The 26,930-nt window shown below is 43.0% G+C and overlaps 1 protein-coding gene across 3 annotated transcripts in view; it reads left to right on the top strand.

Moving 5' to 3' along the window:
- RBX1 (ring-box 1) overlaps nucleotides 1–26,930 on the top strand; it is a 121,712-nt gene that overhangs the window by 54,043 nt on the left and 40,739 nt on the right. The window contains exons 2-4 of one of the 3 annotated variants that reach the window (XM_033935077.1): nucleotides 2,717–2,795; nucleotides 3,487–3,561; nucleotides 7,187–7,343. In XM_033935077.1, coding sequence (XP_033790968.1) covers nucleotides 2,717–2,795; nucleotides 3,487–3,561; nucleotides 7,187–7,314 — 282 coding nt within the window. In that variant the 3' untranslated portion in view covers nucleotides 7,315–7,343. Of the gene's footprint in view, nucleotides 1–2,716; nucleotides 2,796–3,486; nucleotides 3,562–7,186; nucleotides 7,344–26,930 lie in introns of those variants that run through there. The other 2 variants (XM_033935079.1, XM_033935078.1) reach the window with 2 other exon arrangements.

The raw sequence follows: 26,930 nt of genomic DNA, 5'->3' as shown, positions 1-26,930 counted from the left end.
GCTCTCCTCAGATAATACTTGTTACAGGTAAGTAACTGAGCTATTCCTGTGTGGTAAGCTTATTGCCAGTCAGCATCTTTGCCTAGATCCCTTGAAGGCTTAAGATTATTTTGCGTGTACCTTCTGTCTAGTGCTGCCCGATTCACGATTCAAATCGATTCACTGATTCGAATCAGGCAAATCGATTTGAATCGATTCAATTAAAAAAAAAAAAAATTGGCCTCCCGATTCAATGGTTGACCCTTCCACCGTGCCTTCCTAAATCAGGAGCTGCAGCGCTGCCTCTTGCTGGCCATCCACTGCTGCTCCTGCTTGAGGGGGGAGGGTCGGTCAGAAAGGCCTCCCTCAGCTTGCCTGCTCTTACCTCCTTTAGGCTAATAGGGATGCCTGCAGACTCGCTAGTGTTATAGCGATCCCTGCAATTGCCCATGGTCCTCAGCAGCACGTTCTCTCTGCCGCGATCCTGCCCCTGCTCTGACGTCAGGGGTAGGATCGTGACAGAGAGAGCATGCCGCTGAGGACCACGGGCAGCTGCAGGGATCGCTACAACACCAGCGAGTCTGCAGGCTGCCCTATTAGCATTAAGGAGGTAAGAGTGGGGAAGGTGCAGGCTGCAGGGGGAGCAGGCATTCATTCGTGGCAGAAAAGAGTGCCTTTGTGGCGGGGGGAGCTGGCATTCACGGCGGAGAGGAGTAAAAGAGTGCCTTCGGTGGGGGAGGGAGCAGGCCTTTGTGGAGGAAGCAGGCCTTTGCAGTGGGGAGGAAGAGAGAAAGTGCCTTCGTGGGGGGAACAGGTCTTTGACAGTGAGCAGGCCTTCAGGGCAGGGAGGCAGGCCTGTGCAGAGGGAGGAGGAGGAAGAGTTCCTTTGGCGGTGGGGAGGCAGGCCTGTGCAGAGGGAGGAGGAGTAAGGAGTAAGAGAGGGGAAGGGAGATGTCAGACCTGGGGTGAAGGGAAGAGAGAAACCAAACCAAAAAGAGGGGGAGGAAAGCAGAGGAGAGGTGCTGGATTAATGGAGAGAGAAATGTAAGACCACAAGGGAAAGGGTACAAGAGGGACAGATACTGCTCCAAATAGGTGGGCAGGGTGCAGGATGGCAGGAGAGAGAGTAGGAGAAAGCCTGTACCTTGGGAAGGGAATACAGGAGGTAAGGAAGAGAGAAAGAAGAAGCTGGATATGGGGAGAAATAAGATGCTGGGCATGGAGAGAGCATAGGAACAGGGACAATAGGGGGACAGTACTGGAGAGGAGAATAGGGATAGGGACACAGAAGAGAGATGCTGGATAAAAGGGTAGATGAGAAAAGGAGAGATGGTGGATCTGTGGATGGTGGGGTCCATTGCTGCAGTTGCGGGGGGATGGAAATGAAAAAAAAGAAAGATGCCAGATCTCCGGGGGAGGAAAGGGAAACAGAAGGGGAGGACAGAGATGGAAGATGGATGGTTAGCACAGAGAAAGAAGAAAGGAGAGCCTGATCAGAAGACAACCAGACCAACATGGGACCAACAAGATTTGAAAAATGACCAGACAACAAAACGTAGAAAAAATAATTTTATTTTCTGTTTTGTGATTACAATATGTCAGATTTGAAATGTGTATCCTTCCAGAGCTGGTGTTGGACCGCAAACGTGAGCTAGGATTTAATAGAGAGAGGAAAATTTATTTTTGTTTATTTTGTTTACACCACAAGAACAGCGTGGGTAGAAGAGGGCAAAGGGGGTGAAGAGGCTATAAAATAAACCCACCAGGATGTTTGGGAAAAACACCCAATTGGGCAGGAAAATCGAAAAATCGATTCAATAGGCTGAATCGAATCGAAATTTTTTTCCTGAATCAGGCAGCACTACTTCTGTTAGAAGGCCAAGAATAGAAGACTGTTTAAGCAGAAGATGGAGTAAATTACCAAATGTAAATACAGTTAAACCTCGGTTTGCGAGTAACCCGGTTTGCGAGTGTTTTGCAAGACGAGCAAAACACTCAGCAAACTTTTGACTCGCAAACCGAGTGTTGACTCGATTTGCGAACACCCCCCCCCCCCCGATAACCGGCAACCCCCCTCCCCGCGCGCACCGGTCCCCCGCCCGAAAAACTTAAACTTACCCCCCCCCTCGAGGGAGAATTAGAAGTCCTTGAGCATGCGCAGATGCATGCTCAAGGCAGGCAGAAGCCAGAATATCTTCTAGGCACCGGCACGATCTGTGCCTGCGTGCCGGTGCCAGGTGGGGGGTGAAGTTTAAGTTGTTCGGCGGGGGGGGGGGGGCCGGTTTGTGCGGAGGGGGGGTGCCGGTTGGAGCGAGGGGCCTTTGCGAGCGGGGGGGAGCGATACTGGTTATCGGGTGGGGAAACGTATCAAAGCGAGTTTCCATTATTTTCTATGGGGAAACTCGCTTTGATAAACGAGCATTTTGGATTACGAGCATGCTCCTGGAATGGATTATGCTCGTAATCCAAAGTACCACTGGATTCTATTCTTTAAGGACTATATTATTATTGTCCCTGAAAAGGTTGTTTGTATGAGAGCAGCAGGCCAAGGGTTAAAAAGCAAAAGTGATTTATACTGATTCCTTTATATATGAAAAATGCATTACTGTATTGCATTATAGGCTTGGTAAGTGACTCCCTTGATATTAACCCAAACAATGTTTGTTTATGAAGAATGTTTACCATTCTATTTGACGAACAGATCAAAGCAGTATACAATATTATATTTTTCTTTCAGTGGAATGCTGTTGCTCTTTGGGCATGGGATATTGTGGTTGATAATTGTGCCATTTGTAGAAATCACATCATGGATTTGTGTAAGTAGCAGATATAATTCTTCTTCTCTTGTTTTTTTTTCTACTATTAGAGTTTTATGTAAGTATTGTCAGATAACTCTTAACTTTTAAGCTTTGCTGGGATTCATAGTTCTTCTTTTATAAGACTGGGGAGAAAAAGATTTGGGATACGTGTCCTGATTAATAGGAACACTTAAATAACTTTGCCTTTCCTGGTCATGAGTTACCTCCCCCCAAAAAAACAAAACCCTAAACCCCAAAAAAACAACAACAATAGCAAACCACACTGCTAATAGCCTGCCAAGAAATGGTCATGCAAATGCAGCCCCATAAATCTTCACAACTTGAGTACTTGTGTACAGGGGATTACCTTCGCTGTTTACCTACAGTATGTAATATATAGTGTTCTTTTGCCTTGTTTTAAAATGTTAGATGAATAAATAATGGATTTTAGAGTAAATCGTAGTCTGGGAGAAATCTGTTAACTATGTGTAGTGTTCTCTCTCTGGTCACTTTCTGTTATTAGATTTGAATCAGTTTTTCCCTTCCATGTCTGCCCTACTTGCTATAAATCAGCTAGTGCAGTGCCTGAGAGACATAGATATTCCAGAAGTTACCTGGAAAGAATGCCTTGCTGCCTTACCTTTCCTGGCACTGGATCTGATAGTTGGGCTTCCTGTAACATCTCACTGTGTTTTCTTTGTTCCTCCAGGTATAGAATGTCAAGCAAATCAAGCATCTGCCACTTCAGAGGAATGTACTGTTGCATGGGGTGTTTGCAATGTAGGTAAATTTATTTCATGTCTTTGTAAAAGTGGTATAAATTTTAAAAACTCAAATACAAAAATGAATTAGAGCAAAGGTTCTTTGGTTGTATGGACCCCTCATTAACCACCAAAATGTTCAAAGACTCTTGGTTTATGCCCACCACTCTTCCCAGTTCCTCTTCACAATCACCAACCCTTACTAGCCCTCTTATCTCCCTCCTCCCAGCCAGTTCCAATGTTTTTCTCCTTCTCTTGCTCTCTAGCTCTTTCCAGCCTTTTTTATGCCACCTCAATCCCCACAATTAGTTTCCTTTAGCTAATCCCCACATTCCTTAGCAACAGTAGCAGATGAATCCAGAGACCAATGGGTTAGCACACATCTACCAGCAGGCGGCGATAGAGAAACTGATTAACAGGTGGTCCTATTGGCTGGCACTCCTCCTGTATCTCCAGTATGCTCTATCTCCCAGCAGGTGATGGTCGCTATTCGAATAGCTCCTGGATTCTGGCTGTGACTGGAACTTTATTTTCTCCTGTTGAGGTTTCTCTTCAGTGAGACTGCCATTCTGTTTCTCCTGTTGAGGTTTCTCTTCAGTGAGCTGGCAATGCTATTTCTCCTGTTGAGATTTTCTCTTCAGTGAGACAGGGCTGTCCGGCTGAACGGTGCCGGCTTTAGGGGTTACACCTGGGCCCCCCCCAGGTCCCTGCCTCACCCTCCCTTCATTGCTAGAGGGTCTGACTGGGTCTCGATTTTTTTCTTCTTTCCTTTCTCTGTTTAAAAAAACAAAACAAAAAAGAAACAAACCAGGAGACCACAGTTGCTACATTCTGTCCTGTTAGTGCTGAACAACCAGCTCTTACTGGCTTCAACCGGCCCTAACAACAAGCTTGTGAGTATGTATGTGTTTTTTACTGTTCTTTGAACTTCAGGTTCTCTTTGGGAGTCTTAGTGCTGTGAGTTCGGTCAACGTATGTTTAAGGCATGGATATTTTATTGAGGCTAAGATTTATGACTAGAAATCCATTGAGGGAGCTGGGATTTTCCCGCCCTTTGCATGCACGCGCTTGGTTTCCTTGTTGGTTACAGCGCGGCAGTAGCGGTGCGATTTCATACTCGCACTTGTTCTCCTTGTTGGGTTTCAGTGCAGCAATAGTAGTCCTGTTTATTCTGAGGCTCTCTTTCATCGGTGTTTGTCACGGCCATGTGCAGCTGATTGTGCAGGTGCCGGTTTATAGCAGCGCGCATGAGATGGGACATGTTTTTTCCAGCACTGTGGGAAGCACTGCACCGTTCTTCTGGTTATTTCCTGAGTCTGATTTTTCTTTCTGTGCAGGCCATGGCAGGGTAAATTTTGCGGGGCTTGAATCCGACTATGTTTCTAGGAGCGTTGATGCAGTGGCCACATGTCAGCGAGAATCAGGCGTGCGCTTGGGTCTCTGGCGATGGCGGGAGAGCTGCAGCGTTCCGATAGTTTATTTACAGCTGACCGCGGCTTCTCTCCTTTTCAGTTCAGACAAGTTGTATGTGTTTCACCAGCTTTGGGACAAGCTTGGGCAGATTTATATGTCTGTCTGAGTTCCTGCTGTATTCCCTTGAAGGAAGCTGCTAGTTTAATCGGACTCTGATGTTAGCACTCAAGGGGATTACCAGAGAGACTCTGACCTGTGCTAGGTCACCCAGTCTCGGTTTGTCTCCGGACTGGGTCGACATATGGCAACTCACGGCACAGTGAGATCAGCAGTAAGATAGTGCCCTGTATTTCACATGGGTATCTCATTGTCTCTCTTGGACAGCAGATTGAGCCTTTGTCTGTTGGTAATGTCCTTCTTATTTGAGCCTCTGTGCTGTGCTGCATGTGTCTAGTAGTGGCATAGGATATATATGCCTAAAGGTAGTTTCCAAGTTCGGGCTGTCTCTATGGGCATAATGACATTTCGCATCTTCCTGCGACCAGGACTCTCTTTCTCTATTTCTGAGAGGGCTTGGACTTCAGATTTCCATGCTTATCACGCTGGTTTCTCCTGTCACCATCTTCTCATGGCACATGCTAGACGGACCCCCCGACCAGACAGGAAGGGCTGTGCAGCTCCTTCTAACCAGGAGCCAGTTACCTATTCTGTCAAATCCGCGGAGGAGCGCACGCTATGTGGCAGTTAGCCTCATCCCTGAAGCTCTCATTAGTGATGTGAGCTTTGTCTGATACCTGTTAGGATGCTGTTGTTTTACACGGGGCGGTAGATGCAGCATCTTGATTGCGTCTAGTACGTATTCACTTTAAAGGACATACGTATTTCGCTCACTTTGCATGGAGTTGGTACTGTTTTCATGGTTCCAGTATACTCCTATTTATATTGCAAAAATTTATTTTTCCTAGGAGACTTTCTTTTTTTTTTTTAATCTTTATTCATTTTGCATTTAACAAGTGCACATAAAATATTTCACTTTTAAAATAACACTTCACTTGAAATTCTACAATTTCTAAAATTAGTTTTATCCCTCACCTGCCCAACCAAACCTATATATTATGTACTATAACATGTAATAACATTCTTTTTACCCTTAATAATAAAATACAAAGACCCTCCCCCATCCCAATCAACATTAATAATCCATAGGGAAAAATAATAATTATTCATTATAATGGCTTATTAATGGCCCCCACACATCCTTAAACTTATTAAAATATCCCTTTTGCACTCCTAACATTCTTTCCATTTTATATACATGACATACTGAGTTCCACCAAAAACTATAATTCAATCTTGTATAATCCTTCCAATTGTATGTTATCTGTTGAATAGCAACTCCCGTAAGAATCATCAAAGGTTTGTTATTATCAGAAGAGATTTGACATTTAGCCCTCATAGACATTCCAAACAATACCGTATCATATGACAATGCCACATGATTTTCCATCATACAATTGACTTGATCCCAAATCGAACACCAAAATGCCTTAATATATGGACAATGAAACAATAAATGATCTAAGATTCCAGCATCAATATGACAATGCCAACATCTATTAGGCTTAGAGCAATCCAATTTTTGTAAATGAACAGGGGTCCAGAATGCTCTGTGCAACAGGAAAAACCATGTTTGCCTCATAGATGCCGATATTGTACATCTCATCCTCCAAGACCAAATACGTGTCCATTGAGATGCATTAATCTGATGCTTAATCTCAATGCTCCAAATATCTCTAAGTCCATTTTTTGGTTTCATATTCAAATATTTAGATAATAATTTATACCACTGTGGGGCCTGGTGACTCAGAAAATCTGCCTGAAAGCATAGGAATTCTAAACTAAATTGAGTATTAAGAGATTTCCATTCAGGGAACCCCGCCTGATTAGCCTGCTTCAATTGCAACCACTTATAACTTTGTTTTTTATTAAGACCAAATTTATGTTGCAACTGTGAAAAATCAAGCAGTTTATCATTAGATATAACGTCATCTAAGGTACGTATCTCCGCTTTAATCCAATCCTTCCAGACAATCTTGAAACCGCCTATTTGAATCCTGGAGTTCAACCATATAGTTTAATATGTAGATTTTTCAATAGGAATAGGTGTTAATTTATCAACAAATCTCATAGTTTTCCAAGTGTCCATTAATATTCTATTATCTTTGCATATTCTAGGCATTTTGATACTAAGAAGAAGACCAAGCCTAATTGGAAACATAAGTTGTCTTTCCAACCATAACCAGTCTGGAAGCTGTTCCAAGAGCTCTGGGAGGACCCAATACATACCCTGGCGCATAATATAGGACTGATGATATCTATAGAAGTTGGGAAAATTTACCCCACCCTCCTTAATTGGTCTTTGTAGAGACACTAAAGCAACTCTTGCAATTTTACCCAGCCAAATAAATTTGATAAGAATACTGTTTAACTTTTTATTTAAAAAAACCCTGAAAAAAAACTGGTATCGTACCCATTTGGTAACAAACAGGCAAAATCATCATCTTAATAGTTTGAACTCTTCCCCACCAAGATAAATGCAAAGGATTCCATTGCTCACATAACTCTGTTACCTTTTGTAATAAAAACCTTTCATTCACTTTCATTGTCTCTTCAAGTGTGTTTTTTATCCAAATTCCTAAATATTTTATTCCTTCCTTTTTCCAAATAAAAGGGAACGAATCAAATAAACACTTTGTACAATGCAAATTTAAAAGAATAACTTCAGACTTAGTCCAATTTATTTTATATCCTGAGAATTTCCCAAATGTGTCAATCAATTCAAGCAAACATGGAATGGTTACTTCAGGATTTTTCAAATGAAGCAAAATATCATCTGCATAAGCAGATACCTTATATTCCTTTCCAGAAGATGGAATGCCTTGTATATCCTTCACTTGTTGAATAGCTAATAACAAGGGTTCAAGTACTATATCAAAAAGCAAAGGAGACAAGGGACAACCTTGTCTAATTCCCATTTGCAACTTAAAACAATCTGAAAAATTATTATTAATATATAAACGAGCAACAGGGGAGCTATACAACGTTTGAATCATTTGTATAAATCTGGATCCAATACCAAACCATTTCATAGCTTGATACATAAAGGTCCATTCAACCCGATTAAAAGCCTTTTTAGCATCTAAGGATACAGAAAAAGCCGGATCTTCAATTGTTTTTGTTAGATATAACATATGAAAGGCCAATCTGGTATTATTTGAAGAATGTCTCTGAGCAACAAAACCTGTTTGATGCATACCAACTATATGAGGAAGAATCTTAGCCAAACATAAAGCTAAAACTTTAGCCAACAATTTACTATCTACATTTATTAAAGAAATAGGCCTGTAGTTTGAAACCAATGTGGGATCTCTATTTGGCTTTGGCAAAACAATAGTTAGAGATTCTGCCATAGTGCCTGAAATACAACCTTTATTTAGTTGATACTGATATAAATTTAATAGATAAGGTAAAAGGGTAATTTGGAACGATTTATAAAACTCTACCGTAAATCCATCACCACCTGGAGCGGTCCCAACTATAAGGGATTTCAACGCTGTTTCTAATTCTTTTAGTGATATTGGCTCATCTAAACATCTTTTTATATGATCAGGAACCCTAGGACCTTCAATTAAATTTAAAAAATCCAAACCATCCTGTTCTTTTCCCAAATAAGACTCGGAAGAGTAAAGGGTATTATAAAAATTCAAAAACTGTTTTAATATCAATCCAATTTGAGAATGAGTATTTCCTTTATCATCCTTAATTGCACATATTTTTGTCCTTTTCTTTTTTGCCTTAAGATAATTTGCCAATAATCTTCCCACCTTATTTGAACTACCATAATACAAAGCTTGCTGAGAAAAAATATCTTTCCTTACTAATTTAGAAAAAATCTCATTATACTTACATTTTGCTTTCAATAGAGTATGAAGTGTAGAATGTTCCCATTTTCCAATCAATTTTGATTCTAACACCTTAATTTCCTGTTCCAAATTAGAAAATTGCTTTCTTAATTGCTTCTTGGTATACACTGAGAATGAAATAATTTGTCCTCTTATGGTTGCCTTAAAAGCATCCCACAAGATTTCTACAGAGATTTCTTCCAAATTATTAATTTGAAAATATTCATTAATTTTAACTTGAAAATCTTCACAATGCATTATCAAATCTCCAAACAGGTTTAGAATTATCTAAATCCACTAAATTTAATGTAATCCACACACCACCATGATCAGACAAAATGATTGGATCTATAGAGGATTGTGTAACCTGTTGCACTAATTGATCAGTAACAAAGATATAATTGATTCTAGAAAAAGATTTATGAACATGTGAACAAAATGAATATTCCCGATCATTAAAATGAAGTATACGCCAAATATCTTTCACAAGATTATACAAAATTATCTAGACCTAAAGATTTCACAATCCTACTAGGATTTTTATCCATTAAAGGATCCATAACAGCATTAAAATCCCCTGCTATCACTAAATTAGTAGCAGCCAGTGGTAAAACTAATTGTTGCAAAGATTTAAAGAACTCAATTTGATTTGAATTAGGGGTATATACATTAAAAAGCGCTACAGTAGTATTGCCCATGCTCATGTCAACATGCAACCATCTACCAAAAGGATCTGCAGCTATCATGTTAAATACAGCAGAACATTTTTTATTAATTAGTATTGCTACTCCAGCTTTTTTCCTTGTCGCAGGTGCAAAAAAACAATGTTTCACCCAAATATCAGCCAGTTTTTTAGATTCTTCTCCAGGCAGATGTGTCTCCTGTAGAAAGCAAACATTCGCCTTCTGTTGCTGAAGATATAATAATACTTTTTTCCTTTTAATTGGACGGTTGAGGCCATTAACGTTTATAATGAAAGAATTTTAAAATCCATTATACAAATTAAATACAATATCCATAAATATCCACCATAACAATAATATGTAATCCTTTTCCCCAAACCAATAATCTAAGCAATCCCACATCCCAACCCCCCCAAACCCTCCCAATACCCTCCACCCCCACCCTCCCCATCCCTAACATAAATGCAAGCTTTGAAACGCACATACAGGCTAAGTAAACTAAACTCCCTGCAGGCAAGATCCAAAATAATTCTAATATTTAACATAAAGATTTTAATAACAAAAGAGAGTCACAGGAAAAAAAATAAAATCTTTAAATATATTCTCCCAACCTATCTATTTTTATTATTATATTTTTCCCTTTTCTTTTTTCCCCTTTTTCTTTTTCTACTTCCCCCCCTTAATTTTCCTTCATGAAAGAATATACAATAACATTCAACCAAAGAAAAAGAAAAATCCATCAAATTATATTGTTTGTCATTCCAAACCCATACTATATATTAACAAAATAAAACTCAATAACTCAAACAGAAATTCTGTTTAATCACTGCAACAACCCATATCCACCCACTTTCACTATCCTTTTTTAATGGTAAAACCCAATAAATCCCCTTACCACACAATCCTTAAATCATATTTATAAGCAAAAATACAATTACTCTTCAATTTAGTCAGTAAGCATTGGCAAAAGGAAACCTCCCAAAAAACCTTCCAATCCAAACCACATAGACAAAAATAAGACCAAATTTAAATCAGTCATATCAGTCCTATTATAACTTAGAAGTCTCATTTGAATGAACTGCTCCAAAACTCAGCACTCCATAAAATTCCATAAAGGTCATATCCACATTTTAGCTGCTATCGTAAAACTTTAAGTCATCCAACTGGATACTTTATAATCCACGTATAGTATGCAGTAATCCCTTCTTTTGTCTTTTCTTCACCTAACAATGTCAATAGGTTTTTTTAAGATAATCAAAAAGCAGATATAAACGTATGATGTATATCAGAGAACAGGCTGTATCTTACAGGCACTCCCTCTGATCATAAATCAACACATCACACTTATTATATCTCCCCTTATGTCAGGTACAGGCCAAATCTTAACGAAGATCTCAATATCAAGTCTGCAAATAGCGCATTAAAGTTGTCATATTGAAAATTCAATCCAAACAATACAGCACTGTAAAATCTTGAATCGGGAGACATAAATAATACTCATCCACAGGCAAGCAATCCTTTGCTAACAAAAATCTTGCTCATTCCGATCCTCAGAAATCCGTCTTCACACTTCCTCCTGCTCAGTAGGTAGTGCTCGTAACTCCCTCATACGCTCACTTATAATAACACTCGATATTCTGTATAGCGCCATCCTCCAAACAGGCAAGCCAGCTCTATTACAGGACTTAAAAAATAAATCCATTAAGCACTTGGTGACATGAAAGTTATTTGCTTATATAAGAATCAAAGAACAGTATAATTGAAGAAAACTATCCAATATTCATGTTCTTTAGCTGTAATTTTAATGCAGGTAAGAAGTTACTTGAAAGCAAAATCTTTTGATTATTCAAGTGGCCACGAGACCAACAAAGAATGCTGAGTTCTACAGACCAACTGTAGCATTACTAAACGGAAAATGTTATCTTTATAAAATAAAATAGATTTCCCCCCTTTTTTTTTCTTCCTCTTTTCCTTTCTTTCTTTTTTCTTTTTCCTCAAAAATCAAGAAAAACCAGCAAATTATAATAAGAAAAAAGATCCTAAGTTATATATTTCCAAAGTCCGTTTTATGTATTCATAGGCAATTCACACTGATCCACAAATTCCTTTAACTTTGCTGCATCCTCGAAACTATAGGTTTTATTTTCATAGGTAACCCGCATGACTTCTGAGTATACCAATCCATACCTAGCTCCCAATGCCCTTAATTGTGGGCACAAGTCCAACAATTGTTTTCTTTTATAAGCAGTCACTTTGGCAAAATCAGGAACAATAAAAATCTTCGAGTCCTGACATTTCAGATTTTTATTTTCCTTAGCCAATTTAAGTATTTCCGCTGCTTGCTGGTATCTAAACATTTTAAATATCAAGGGACGGGGTCCTTTTTGATTACTTAACCTTTTCATTGGGATCCTGTGCGCCCGTTCTAATTCCAACGGAAACTTGCTTTGAATTGGCAAAATCTTCGGTAAAAAATTAAGTAAAAAAGCAATCGGATCACTTTTTTCTATCCCCTCAGGTAAACCAAGTACCCTTAAATTGCTCCTCCTTTCACGATTCGACAAATACTCCAATTCCTTTTTTAATACATCAGTTTCTTTGTGAACAGTTTTATATTGCACTACTTCTGCTTCAGTTTTTTCCACACGTTTCTCCAAGTGATCCATCGTCAAATCCACTACATTCAACCTTTTTGTTAAACTTGTCACTTCATCCTTAACTTCTTCTATATTTTTTGAATTTTCTAAGACAATCTCCTGTATTTTTTGTATTTCTCTCATAAGGTCTTTGTTTTCCACTTCTTCCGATGGTAACGGTACTAGCTGAGGAGATGTCACTTCTAATTTTGATCGCTTGACACTACATGAACCAGCTCCCGTCAAAGAAGTTTTATTTTGTTTACCCAAAGCCATTTTTTTTTTTTTCAACAATAACTCCTCTAATATGACTCAACAATTTTTCACCAACATCCAACACACTATAAACCCTTAGTACTCTCTAATTTTTCTAGTTACCAAACATTATCTAAAACCCATAATTCTCCCTTAAAATTTTATCTCATCGTTTAATCTATTACTTCAAAGTTGAAATGTAATTCTTGTTTTAGTTTGGATGTAATCCGCCTTGAACCGCAAGGTAATGGCGGAATAGAAATCACTAATGTAACAGTGTTCTCCCCAGAAATTTTTTCCAGCCGGGTGGCATGAAAAAGTAGCCGGGTGGGGCGGGGAAATTTGGTAGTGGAGAAAATTAAATGTATACTATTTTTATTAGTTAATTATTATTATTTTCCAATGCTCGATATGACTTCCTTTTTTAAGGTTTGACACTTGTGCCAGAATATTTTTACTAAATCTAAGAAGTATCCAATTCTAGAAGTGAATAATTAGATATTCACCCTCTTTCAAATGGTATAGAGGTTTAAAAAAGGGAAATGCGTTAATGAAGTCATTAGGTTCAATCTAACCATTTATTTCTGCATGAATTTAAACAACTTAAAAAAAAGATAAATATAGCTCATCCAGTCATACAAGAAATGGCTGTACAACACTTCTAATAATGTTTTGATCACTAGGTTCCTTCCTGAGGTCTCACTGAGGATATGAAATAGATGCTATCCCCACTTCCAGACCTCTTCCACATAATTTATGGAGTGGTGTTACTAAGCCTTGAAGGGCACCTGTGTGATTGATCTTTATCTGCTTCTTTTTTATTTTGCTATAGTGCAAAGTGAGATCTAGGGCAAAACAGTATAGGTAAAGATGCAGGTAATAATTAGCAATGTATTAAAAATATTTTATTTTTATTTGCTTATAATGTCATTTGAAAGCTGCTTGATGATAATACAACTTTAATTTAATTCTTTATAATGTGTGTGTCTGTGTGTTGGGGGGACAACACCTACGTCAACAGTAAAGTTAGAATAGGGTCATTAAATCCAGTGGTGTACCTAGTATATATGACAGCCAGTGCTAATCATTTTTTTAACAACCCCCTCCTCTATATAAAAAAAGATATTTGTAGTAATAATCCTTGAGTCACACAATAAGGGTGCATCTAGGAAAAGGCAGCATCTTAAACACTGCAGTGAGCACTAGAACACCAACACATGCATTGGAAAACTAAACAAACCAGATCCTACACAGTCAATTGATCCTGCAGTCGATTCTAACAGAAAGCCATGTCCTTTTCATACACACAGAACACAGATACACCCTCGCCCAATATGGAATAATCACAAACTAAAAATAGAAATATGTAGAAACCAGACTCTTCATACAATGCAACACCACAGAAACAGTGACACATGTCCCCTAATACTGTGCAAAATATAAAGACAGTAGATGTAAATTTGAAAAAAAACTTCTACATAAGTCACCACTTTACAAATTAACAAATAGAAATAAAACAAATAATGAGAAATATGAAAATACCATTTTATTGGACTAATCCATTTTTCAATTAGCTTTCAGAGGCCAAATCTTTCTTCAAGACAGTACAGTATACAGCTGTTATGGTATCCTGTCCTGATCTGAGGAAAGGGGTTTAGTCCCCCCCAAAATTGCCTTATTTCCATTTCCTATTGATACATTTTAATCAATACAGTTACAATACTACTTGATTCTACGTAAAGCAAAAAAAATATTTTTTTTCTACCTTTTGTCGTTTCTGCTTTAGTCATCTTCTCTTCACTCTCTTCTTTCTATTCAGCATTTGTCCTCGCTCCCTTCCATGCAACATCTGTTCTCTCTCTTTGCCCCTTCCACCCAGCCTCTACCCTCTCTCTACCCCTTCCATCTACTGTCCACCCTATCTCTGCCCCTTGCATCCACTGTCCACCCTTTCTGCCTTTTCCATCTAGTGTCTGTCCTCTCTCTGTTCCATATGGTATCTTCCCTCTTTCTATGTCTCTTCAGTAAACTCTATATCCTGTGCCCTTTCTCTCCTTTGTACATGATTTATTTCAGCTTCAACCCCTCTCCATTTTTTGTCTCCACCCCTCCCCTATGCTCTGGCATCTCTCTCTTCTCCTTTCCTTCCTTCCTTCCTTCCCACTCCACCCCATGGTCTGACATCTCTATCTCCTTCCCTTCTCCCCCCCCCCTCTCCAGTATCTGCCTCTCTCTTTCTCTCCGTCTTTCTTCTGTGAGGAGATCATGTTGATCTTGAACACTGAATAATTCTTCCATATTCCCCATATCACTGTACTGTAGTCTGGTCCAGCAGACTGCTTTGGCACTATTACATGGGTAATAGTAAATTCATTATGCATCAGCTTTCCACACAAAATGCCACAAGTCTCTATTTCTTGTGCTGTGTTTACATCTGCCAGCAGCAGAAACTTGTGAGACAGATCCCTTGGCAATACTACACTTCCGAGCCCTTTGACCATCTGGTTCTGTATGGCTGCAGGCTTTAAAACTCTGTTTACTGGAGGAGACTGTCCAGCATACATAGTTGTATCGCTTTTAAGGATCTGATCAGAGATTACATTAGACAAGGTGGTATTTTTAGGCATGGAAAAACAGGACATGTTCTCCTCAATCTGCTCAAATGCCCTTTAATGTTCGTCTGATCTCGGGCTAAATCTTGCCTCCTGAGCTGATCTTCAAAGGAGAGCGGAGTGAGAGCCGTTTTGGGCCGCATGTTGTGCAGGGCTGGACTAAGGCAAGTTGTAAGCTTCCTTCCATCACTGACCTATCTTCCATAAGTCAGCAACGGAGGGAAGCTTACAACTCGCTGCTCTTGCTTGCTTCGGGCCTTCCTCGTTGCCGGGTTCTGCCTTTACAGAAACAGAAAGTAGGCAGGACCCGGCAGCGAGGAAAGCCCGAAGCAAGCAAGAGCAAGTTGTAAGCTGACCTGTCTCCTATAGCGAACCCATGCTCCGGGGCGTGTGCATGCCGACTTCCCTTCTCTTCCCCCCTCGGGACGTGACTTCCGGTTTCGGAGGGAAGCGGCATGCACTTTAGAGCCCCGGAGCATGGGTTCAAGTCGCTTGCTGGCGTTAAAAACTAAAAAAAAAAAAAAAGTCAGGCTCCTGCGATTCAGGCTGTGCCGAGTCAGCCCGGTAAATCTCCAAGCCGGTGAGAAGGTTTTTTTTTTTTTTTTTAATGTTGAGCAGAAGGCAGCAGCAGGATTGCGATCGAGATTACAGCCGGGCGCTCATCTAAATTAGCTGGGCTGAGCGCCCGGCTGAAAGGCCCTGGGGAGAACACTGTGTAATGTAATGTAATAGCTCAATAATTAGCCTGACTCCGCGGAGCAGATCAATTACACAGCCATCTTGGCATGCATCAAAGCCACGCGCCCCCCCCCCCCCCCCCCCCGGAGACTTTCTTTCTTTTTACAGATCCTACAGTTCTCATCCTGCCATTCCCTGACCTTCTGCACTTCATTCTGAGGGGATCTTGACTTCTTCCAATGACTCTTCAGGCTTTCTCATGAGGCAGAAGACGCTATAATGCAGGTCAGGGGGCTGTGAACATTTTTCAGGATGCTTGCAACTTTGCATCCTCCTCAGGTTTCCGGTTCGTTCTTGGAGTCTCTATATTTTGTGTTTCCCTTTTAAGTGTTACTAGTCCTCAGGGCAGTTCTTGTAGTTCTTCAGGAACTAAGGGACGTTGTTCCACTTACTGCATGATGCCCAAGACGGGGGCATTGGGCAGGCTGGATCCCATTCTGCTGAATTAGTTTCTCAGGGTTACACACTTCTGCAGAAAAACTGGGAGAATATTTACATTTTCACTATGGACTCCGAATCTGCACTAGGTTTGCTTGCCTCTCTTGGAGAAGTGCTTTCGATTTTGGCACATGCCATTTCGCCTACCCAAGGCTTCACGAACATTTTAGAAAATGTGGGCAGTGGTACCGTTTTGGCGCTACCAGGCAATTCACCTAATTTCTTCTTGACTGACTGCTTGATTCGGACATCTTCCAGTCGGGCCATTTGACTGACAGGAAAAGGATGGTTTCTTTTCCTCAGTTCTTTGGATGTGAATCTTTGAATTTGCACAGCGCTCTTTTCTCCTGTACTATTTATAGGTATATTAGGGACATGTTTTTATTCATATAGGAGAGAAATGTATTTCTTCCCAGAGACTAGGGTGATGGGTCACAGTCTCAGGTTTGCATTCTTCTTCGGTCACCATGACCAAGAGTATGGGATTCTGTACAGGTTCTAGGATCCATATTGCTGACTCCACTGGGAACTTCGGCTTGCTTTCCCATTATAATGCTACAGCAGTTGCTTTTGTTCCGGTGGTTCCCGGTATCTCAGGGCTCCAATTATTTGGTAGGCTCCTCAAGCATCGCTCTGTATGATTTGGTGGCTCGGCAAGATTTCTCTTTTCAAAGGCATGCCTTGGTCTTTGCTGGACTAGCTCATGGCCACCAATAATCCCGGGCTGTCAGGTTGGGGAGCTCGGTGCCTTCCATCCTTCGCTCCAGGAGTCTGGTCTTAAAAGACAACTCAGTACTTGTTCATTCTTCTACTCTGGAGCATGGTCAGGCTACCTTTTCTGGAGCTTCAGACCATTCTTCCAGAATGACGCTGAAGGTCTTTTCAGTCAGTATTATTACCCTCCAGGTACTTTAGTTAGATTGTGAGCCTTCGGGACAGTAAGGGAATTTTCCAAGTACCTTTCTTATTTCTAATCTTAATGTATATTTTCTGTAAACCGCTTAGAACCTAACGGATGTAGCGGTATATAAGAAATGAATTACATTACATTACATTACATTACATATTATAATGGGGGTATTTCTCTACAGCCTGAGCAGTAGGTGATGTACTCAGTTGGCGGGTAAAGTTGTGGTTCTATTTCAATGGGTGGACCCTCATCTTCCTCTTCTGTTGGCAGATCATTTTATGGGTCAGAAAAAAAGAGTTTGGATAGACTTTCTCTCTGCGAAATCTGTGCATGGCCTATTTATTGTATGTTACAGTGTATAGCGCTGTGTACGCTCTAGAAAGTGTAAAGGTTAATACTAGTGAAACATTCTACATCCTGGATATTGAGAATTTTGGCTCAGGCATTCCAGCTCTTTTTATGGAAGTGAGATCTACTGGAACTAGACCTCATGGCCTCGTCTCAAAATTCTAAGCTTCCCAGGGAGTGGGAGTCAGAGGGTGTAGCAGCGTGGCTTCTTTCTCACCTCTGGTTTCTCTTTTTTCAGTGTTTTCCCCTGGCTGATGAAAGCTTGGATTTGCCCTCTCAAGCTCGCTTTCAGGGCTCAGTATTTGTAGAATCTCTGGATTGGCTGCACCATCCTTGCTATGCGGATTTGATGAGTCTTTCGACAGCCGGACTGTTGAGTTTCCTGGTATCTCTGGATTTGCTCACCTAGGATCCGATCAACATGGATATTCATACTACTTTGGTATTGCTACCTAGCTTTTGAAAAGTCATGGCTGACGTGTAAGGGTTAGGCGAAGCAGGTTGTTTCTTCTCTTATCCAGGCGATACAGATGTCTTCACCTTTGGCTTCTGCTTCCTTTTGGAAGTTTTTCCTTTCTTGGGTACTTCTCAACATTTGCACCCTTCCAGAGTTCTTTTTTGGCACAAGTGTATTGCCAAGGGCTTAGCGTTCAATTCTTTTCAGCTTCAAGTGCCATTCTTAGCTTGTTACAAGGGCTAGGTATATTGCTCTTCGATTACTTCTCAGCTTCATATAGTTAAGTTCCTAAATGTACACCTCTTAGAAAGCCTTGTCCGGAGTACAGTCTTAAGGTACTTCTTTGCAGTTTACCGAAGGCCTCATTTCATCCTTGTCTTTTGAGACTCTAAAGGGCTGTGCCGTTGAACACGGGGTTTCTTGTGGCCATGGCTGTAGCTCGGCGGTTTTCTGAGTTGCAGGCCTTGTTTGATGGGGATTCCTATTTCTGATTTACAAAATCTGGGGTGTCAGTTCGGACGGTACCACAATTTCTTTATAAGGAGGTGTCATCCTTTCTTTTATGACACTCACTTTTCCTTCCTTCTTCCTGGGAGGAGAAATGGGGAGACGTGCTTTTATTCACTTCATTTTTCTCTCCATTAATCCAGCACCTCTCCTCTGCTTTCCTCCCCCTCTTTTTGGTTTGGTTTCTCTCTTCCCTTCACCCCAGGTCTGGCATCTCCCTTCCCCTCTCTTACTCCTTACTTCTCCTCCCTCTGCACAGGCCTGCCTCCCCACCGCCAAAGGAACTCTTCCTCCTCCTCCCTCTACACAGGCCTGCCTCCCTGCCCTGAAGGCCTGCTCACTGTCAAAGACCTGTTCCCCCCACGAAGGCACTTTCTCTCTTCCTCCCCACTGCAAAGGCCTGTTTCCTCCACGAAGGCCTGCTCCCTCCCCCGCCGAAGGCACTCTTTTACTCCTCTCCGCCGTGAATGCCAGCTCCCCCCGCCACAAAGGCACTCTTTTCTTCCACGAACGAATGCCTGCTCCCCCTGCAGCCTGCACCTTCCCCACTCTTACCTCCTTAACGCTAATAGGGCAGCCTGCAGACTCGCCGGTGTCACAGCGTCAGATTAATGCATCTCAATGGCCACGACTTTGGTCTTGGAGGTTAAGGTGTACAATATCAGCATCTATGAGACAAACATGGTTTTTTCTTTTACATAGAGCCTTTTGGACCCCTGTTCGTTTACATAGAATTGATAGCTCTAAGTCTAATAGATGCTGGCACTGTCATCTAGAAGCGGGGACATTAGATCATCTTTTATTTTATTGTCCATTGATATTACTATTTTGGAAATCAATTTGGCCTCAAATAAATAGGATGTTGGAAAATCTGGTAGCCTTGACATATGATACGATTTTGTTTGGTACTGCAATGAGAACTCGGAGTCAAATCTCGTCAAATAATAACAAACTTTTATTTATATTGACTGGAGTAGCAGTTCAAGAAATAACATACAATTGGAAGAATTATGACAGATTAAATTACAACTTTTGGTGGAATTCAGTTTGCCATATATATAAGATGGAGCGTACATTTGCAACACAAAAAAGATATATAGGTAAGTTTAAGAAGATTTGGGGACCATTAACAGATTTTTGTAATGATTGATATAATTTTTCCCATAATAAGATACTTGATAAAGGAGGGGAGGGGGGTAGGTTTATTCTCTTTATCATAAAATATAAATAAATTATCATAATAGTTGTTATATTGTGTGCAACTAACAAAATAAGGGGAGGGAAAGGGATTCATAATTGAATAATAGTTGATAAAATTATAAAATTTTATATGATGTCTAAAATTATAGTAAGGATTATATAAGATATGTTGTATGTACAATATGTTATGGAAATATCAAGTGTATACTTAAGGTAATTGTATGAATCTTTATGATACACTTGTTGTTATATGAAAAAATTAATAAAAAATGTTAAACACTTCATTTTTTGGAAGTGCGTAGCGTTCTCCACGAGCTAGGTTTCTAATGACTTTTAGTTGTTTAGATCACCTCTTTGTATTCTTCACGAGACGCCTCAAGCGTATGGTGGCGTCCAAATCCTCCATCGCTCGATGGATCCAGGAGGACATTCTTTACGCTTACTTGATGGCTGGGAAGCGGTTGGTGGAAGAACTTCATGACCATTCAGCCAGAGCAATGGCGGCTACTTGGACTCAGTCCAGAGGTTTTTTCCTTGGAGTTTTGTCACGCGTCTACTTGGTCTTCCAAGAATACTTTATCTCAGCATTACCAGTTGGATGTGGGAGGGCATATGGAGGCTGCATTTAGTGCTTCGGTTGTTGCGGAGGCAGCGTTTGCTTCCCACCCTGATTGAGGATTGCTTTGCTACATCCCATTGGTCTCTGGATTCATCTGCTGCTGTTGCTAAGGAAGGAAAAATTATGTTATTACCTGTTAATTTTCTTTCTTTAGACACAGCAGATGAATCCAGAGCCCCACCCTTTCTGGATATTTTCTGTCGGTTTTTTCTTTTCCAACTTTCGAAGTTTGTTATTATTGATGGTTGTATTCTATATTATTGCCTTTTGAGATTTGTTATGGGAAAGAAGTTTTTTTATATGCTATGCCTATTGATGGTTACGGATGCTTGGGCAAGGAGCTATACTGGAGATACAGGAGGAGTGCCAGCCAGTAGGACCACCTGTTAATCAGTTTCTCTATCTCCGCCTGCTGGTAGATGTGTGCTATCCCATTGGTCTCTGGATTCATCTGCTGCGTCTAAAGGAAAGAAAATTAACAGGTAGGAACATAATTTTTCCTTAGTACTTGTATCTCTCCCTGTCCTCATCTCTTGATGCTGTACTGCAGTTCAGGCTGTGCATGCTGATACTGGTCCTGGCACTCCAGTGTCCAGTAGCTACTGCTAGCCCCATCCATATAACAGCTTTTGCTTACATTCTGCCCTGGTACCTTCAATTTCACCCACAGCTGCTTCTGTTCTGGTCTCCAAAGCGTATTGCTATTACTAGTGCTGCCTGATTCATATTGGTGAATTGATTTGTTTTCTTAAAAAAATTGGGCTTTCCAATTCACTGATCAACCTTCCTCCCCGCCTACCTTCGGGCCTTCTAAAGCAGGAGCAGCAGCGTTCTGGCAGCGAAAAGCCTGTCCTAAGTACTCTTGCTAGCCATCCACTGCTGCTCCTGCTTCAGGAGGCCCGATGTCAGAGCTCGCGGGGGGGGGGGGGGGGGTTGGGGGATGGCGGTCAGGAAGTGCTGCATAGGCACCAGCACTGTGGATACCCTCAGCTCCGTTGCTTTAGGGGGTTCCCCTTCTCCCCACCATCGTCTGGCTTCTCTCTGGCCTCCTGGGCTTACTTTCAAAACTAATTAGGGCCTGCAGAGGATCCCCGATGATGTAGAGATTCTAGCATGCTGCCATTGGCCTCTGTTGCACGTTCCCTCTGCCGTGGTCCATCCCAGACTAAAACAGGACGTGACATCAGAGGGGGCGGAACATGCAACAGAGGCTGATGGCAGCCTACTAGAATTGCTACATCACCGGCGATCCTCTGCAGGCCGTAATTAGTTTTGAAAGTGAAACGGGGAGGCCAGAGGGAAGCCAGACGATGGTGGAGAGAAGGGGAAACCCCCTAAATCTGCAGAGGCCAGGCGGAAGCTTGATGACAGTGGAGAGAAGGGAGAAACATGTCAGCCTTCAGGGAGCCTCCTAATGTAGCTATTAGAATTACACAGAGGGAGGGGGGTCCAAAGAGGGGCATATGCCGGACTGAGGGTGGAGGTGGAGGTGAAGAGGAAGACATAATGAGTCTTAAAACAGAAGAGAGGGAGAGAGATGGTGGTGAATGGAAAGGTAGGAGGGAGGGAAAAGGAAAGGAGAGAAGTTGAACCCAAGGGATGGTGTGGAGGGAGGGGGAGTAGAAATACTGGATGGGGGGAGTGGTCATTCAAGAAATGCTCAACTACAGGATGGAGACCACAGAAAGGAGAAGTGCCAGACCTCTGGGGGAGGGAAGGAAAATGGGAGGAGATAGTAGGACAGAGATGGATGGTGAGCACGGAAAAAGAAGAAAACATCAAATGGGCAGTAGGCCCTGGCAAGCGAGTTAACAGAAGACAAACAGAAACCAGAGCTTGGGACCAACATGATTTTGAATAATGACCAGACAACAAAAGGTAGAAAAAATAATTTCATTTTCCGTTTTCTAATTACAATATGTCAAATTTGAAATGTGTATCCTGCCAGAGCTGGTGTTAGCAAATGTGAGCTAGGACCTAGCAGAGAGAGGAAAAGTCTTTCTTTTTTGTTTATACTACAGGACCAGTGTGGATAGGAGAGGGTGGGTGAAGGGGCTATAAACTAAACCCGCCAGAACGTATGGAAAAAAACATCCAATTGGGCAGGAAAATCAAATTAAAAAATCAATTTCAGTAGGCTGAATTGAACATTTTTTCCCTGAATCGGAGAGCACTAGTTATTACTTGTGCTGCCTGGTTCAGGAAAAAATATTTTGATTCGATTTTCCTGCCCAATTGGGTGTTTTATTTTTTATTTTTTTTTTGCAAACATCCTGGTGGATTTATTTTATATCCTCTTCACCCCTTTGCCCTCTCCTACCCACACTGGTGCTGTGGTGTAAACAAAATAAGCAAGCAAAAAATACTTTTTCTCTCTGTTAAATCCTAGCTCACGTTAGCAGTCTAATACCAGCTCTGGCGGGATACAAATTTGAAATCTGACACATAATCACAAAACAGAAAATAAAATTATTTTTCTACCTTTTTGTTGTCTATTTTATTTATTTATTTTATTGATTTATTTATTTATTTAGTTAGTTAGTTAGTTAGATTTTTATCCCATCCTCCCAGTATCTCAGAACGGTCTACAAGCAAACATTTACAGTGGAGTACATTTGGACAGTACAAAGACTATACAGTAGTTTAAATACAAGGACCATACAGTAATTTAAGTACAGGTTAAAAATGGACTGTACAGCGATTTAAGTAGAAGTTTCGAATGGAGAAGAGAGGTTAGAGGGGAGGAGGGTTTAAGGGGGGTGAGGCATAGACTGTGGTTGAATTTTAGTTGAGGAGGGTCTTTACCGCTTTCCGGGAGGTCATCAATGAGTTCTGTAGTCTGATTTGTGGGGTGAGTTGGTTCCAGAGTTGGAGGATGAAGTGGCTGTAGGAGTGTTTGCGGGCAGTTTCTGACGGGAGGGACCTTCCTGGGAGAGGTGCATAGGCATTTCTCCATTTCTGAGCAGAGGGGGTGTGTGGGTGTATAGAGGGTTATCTTGGATTTTATGTAGTCATTTTTCAAATCATGTTGGTCCCAGGCTCTGCAACAAACATCTTCTGGTAACTTGCTTGCTAGGGTCTCTTGCCCATTTGTCGTTTTCTTCTTTCTCCATGGTAACCATCCATCTTCCATTTCTGTCCTCCCCTTCCATTTCCCTTCCCTCCCCTGGAGGTCTGCCATCTTTCCTTTTTTTCATTTCTATTCCCGTAGCTGCAGCGATAGACCCCATCATCCCCAAATCAACCATCTCTCCTTTTCTCAACTACCCTTTCATCCAGCATCTCTCCCTCCTTCCCCACCAGCTCTCCCTTTCTATTTCTAACTACCCTCCTATCCAGTATCTCTATCCCCCCCACACCATCCCTTGTGTCCAACTTCCCTCCCTTTCTGTTCCTTCCCTCCCTAAATCCCATTGTCCACCATCTCTCTCCCTCTCCTGTTTTTAGATCCATTATTTCTTCTATCCCTCCTCCTCCACCAAGTTCATCTCTCCCATCCATCTTCTCCCCATATCTCCTCCAGTCCACCAACTCCCCCAAGTCCATCTCCCCTCTCCCCCATCTATCTTTATTTTGACGTTACAACATGTTGCCGATGGCGGTAGTTATTTAGCGATCTACTCCTGCCACCACTCTTTGCGTCTTCTCTCCACTGCGGCCTGCCCTCAGTGAAAACTTCCTGTTTCCGCTTGGGCGGCTGAATGGAGAGAAGATGCCCAGAGGTGCGGCAGGGTAGTGAATTGCATTCGCTACCTCCACTTCTGCCTGGCCAGGGAGGAGAGGAGAAATGCTTCTGGCAGGGAAGGAAAGAGCCTTGCTACCGCCGATCTATACACAGAGACCCGTTCGGGCTTTCCCTCTGCCACCGGAGTCCTTGCTTCTAATGTAACTTCCAGTTTTGCAAAACCGGAAGTTACATCAGAAACGAGGATTATCCCAGGACAAGCAGGCAGCATATTCTCTACATGTGGGTGACGTCATCCACGGAGCCCCGTCGCGGACAGCTTTTCAAGCAAACTTGATTGAAGATCTCAAGTTTGCTAGTACTGCCCAAGCATGCGTGCCTTCCTGTTCCACTAGAGGGCGCATCCCTTCTTCATAGTCTTCAGTTCTTGGTTTTCCGCGGAGCCAGAAAGCCCTGTCTCTCTTCTCTGCGATTTCTAAGTGCCTTTCTAGCACCGCAGCTTTCTTGTTTTACTACAGGAGTCGCTGTGCACGTTGTTTTTAATTTCCTTTCTTTATTTTTCTCATTTTGCATTTTCGGTTCGGCGACTGGGGGCTCCCGGTTTGCCATGGCCGCTTGGCCTCGAGTGGCTGCGGCAGTCTAGGCTTATGTCCCGGCCTCTCACTGGGTTTAAAAAGTGCTCTCAGTGCGGGCGGGTTATCTCAATCACTGACCTGCACCGCTGGTGTATCCTGTGCCTGGGTGCGGATCACCTGACGGATTCCTGTCCTCGCTGTGCCACGCTTCAACCTCAGGTTCTTCGGCGGCGTAGGGCCAGAATTGCAGAGCTTTTCGCTATGGAAGCCGCTCCTGCTTCTACTCCGGCCTCGGCCTCGAAGACCTCTGCCCCGGGCAAGTCTCCCTCAACCTCGAAGACCTCAGCTCCGGGTAAGTCTCCTCTTCCTCCTTCAAGTTCAGCTCAGCTACCGAAGAAGCCTTCCTCGGAGTCTCTGGCCATCCAGGCAGTGAGTGTAGTCCCGCCGGCCTCGACGAGACCATCCTCCAAACCCTCCAAGCATGCTTCCACCACACGGAAATACTCATCCTCGAAGTCGTCCTCGGTGGAACGCACTGCTGCACCTGCCCGGCCGAATATGGTCACGGTGCTGATGTTTGAGGAGGGTATTGAAGGCTATCATCTCCTCGGAGCTCTCCTCGGCGTTGGCTCATCTTGCTCCGAGCCTCGACCTCGCGAGCGGTGGACTAGCCTGAGCATCGCGTCGAGGTTTCTCGAGGCAAGACACGTCATTCTTGGTGTCTGTCCTCGTCTGATTCCTCACCTCTTGCATCGAGGCATGTTTCTCCCTCGGACCTTGCGAAGCCTCCACGGGACTTCCCCTAAGGCGGGGCAGGTCCCCGGGTCCTCGCACTACTGGCTCCATTAAGACCTCGGACCTCACTGTCCAACCCGAGTCTGTTGAGGTCGCCGGTCCGGTTGGATTCCCCGATCCGGGAGGAGCCTACCTCAGGGGCCCCGGGCTCATTTTCCTGAGGTTTGTCCTCGGGCCAGGGCTCTCCGGGGCACCAACCTCGAACCTCGACGGCCCATGCCTCGCGGTCCTTCCCCACGGGGACGTCGAGGCGCAAGCTCTTGTCGACGCCTCCTCGTTCTTTTAGCGGGGCTTCCTCGACGTTCATGCCGGTGGATACGGATGTACCCCCGCACTATTCTCGGGAGGCTTCCCCTTCCTTTTCGGCGGCCCTGCGGTCTCATTCCACCACTCCGCCTGGGGAGCACTCGGAGAGCAGGCTCTCTTCCTTCACTCGCTTTGTGCAGGATATGGGCAGGGCCTTGCACCTGGACCTTCAGTCGGATTCCAAGTATACCAAGGAGTACTTGGAGGAGATGGAGCTTCCCCTTCCTCCTCGGGAATCCCTGCGGCTGCCTCTGAATCCGGTGTTGCAGCAGACTTTCTTTCGCAACCTGGAAACGCCTTATGCTATTCCAGCTATTCCCTCCAAAATGGAGTCTAGGTTCCGGACGGTGCCTTGTAAGGGGTTTCAGAAGGCGCAGCTCTCCCACCAGTCTCTGGTTGTGGAGTCTACCCTTAAGAAATCTCACCCGTCAAAGGTCTACGCCGCTGTCCCGCCGGGCCGGGAGGGCAGGACCATGGATAAATTCGGGAGGCGCCTCTATCAGAACTCCATGATGGAGAACCGAGTCCTGAACTGTAATTTTACGTTCACTTCTTATCTTAAGTGGTGCATCAAGTCCTTGCCATCCTTCGAGGACAATTTGCCTTCTGAGCGCTGTGCGGAGTTTCGCCGGCTTCTGGATACCCTGTTGCAGCTGCGGCTGTACATGTTCCAGGCCTCCTATGATGCCTTTGAACTGTCGTCTCGGGTCTCGGCCTTCGCAGTGGCCATGCGTCGTTTGGCGTGGCTCCGCATTGTCGATATGGATCCGAACCTACAGGAAAGGTTGGCCAATCTTCCGTGTCTGGGAAATGAGTTGTTCGATGATTCCATCAAGGCTGCCACGAAACGCCTCTCCGAACACGAGCGCTCCTTCGCCTCCCTGGTACGGACCAAGGCGAAGCCCGCTCCGCTGAATTCCTACCGGCTGCCCCCCCCCCCCCGGGCGGTACCCGCAGAAGTCCACGCCGGCGTTTTCTCTCCCTCCGCCTCGTCAGCCGCAGCAGCAGAGGGCCCCTCCGAAGCCTCAGACACCCGCTGCGCATAAGCAACAGTCGTCCTATTGACTGGCTCAGCGGGAGGGAACTGGCCCCTTCCACCTTGCGGGTTCTCCCTTTACCCATCGGGAGACGTCTCCGCACCTTTTATCATCGTTGGGCGGAGATCACTGCGGACTCTTGGGTCCTCTCCGTCATTCGGGAGGGCTACTCCCTCAACTTCCGGGCTTTGCCTTCGGACTGGCCTCCCGGAGAAT

This window comes from Geotrypetes seraphini, chromosome 2, assembly GCF_902459505.1.
Source record: "Geotrypetes seraphini chromosome 2, aGeoSer1.1, whole genome shotgun sequence".
In the NCBI taxonomy this organism is placed as follows: Eukaryota; Metazoa; Chordata; class Amphibia; order Gymnophiona; family Dermophiidae; genus Geotrypetes; species Geotrypetes seraphini.
Note: the sequence above shows the minus strand (reverse complement) of the source record. Positions and strands in the feature narration are given on the sequence as shown.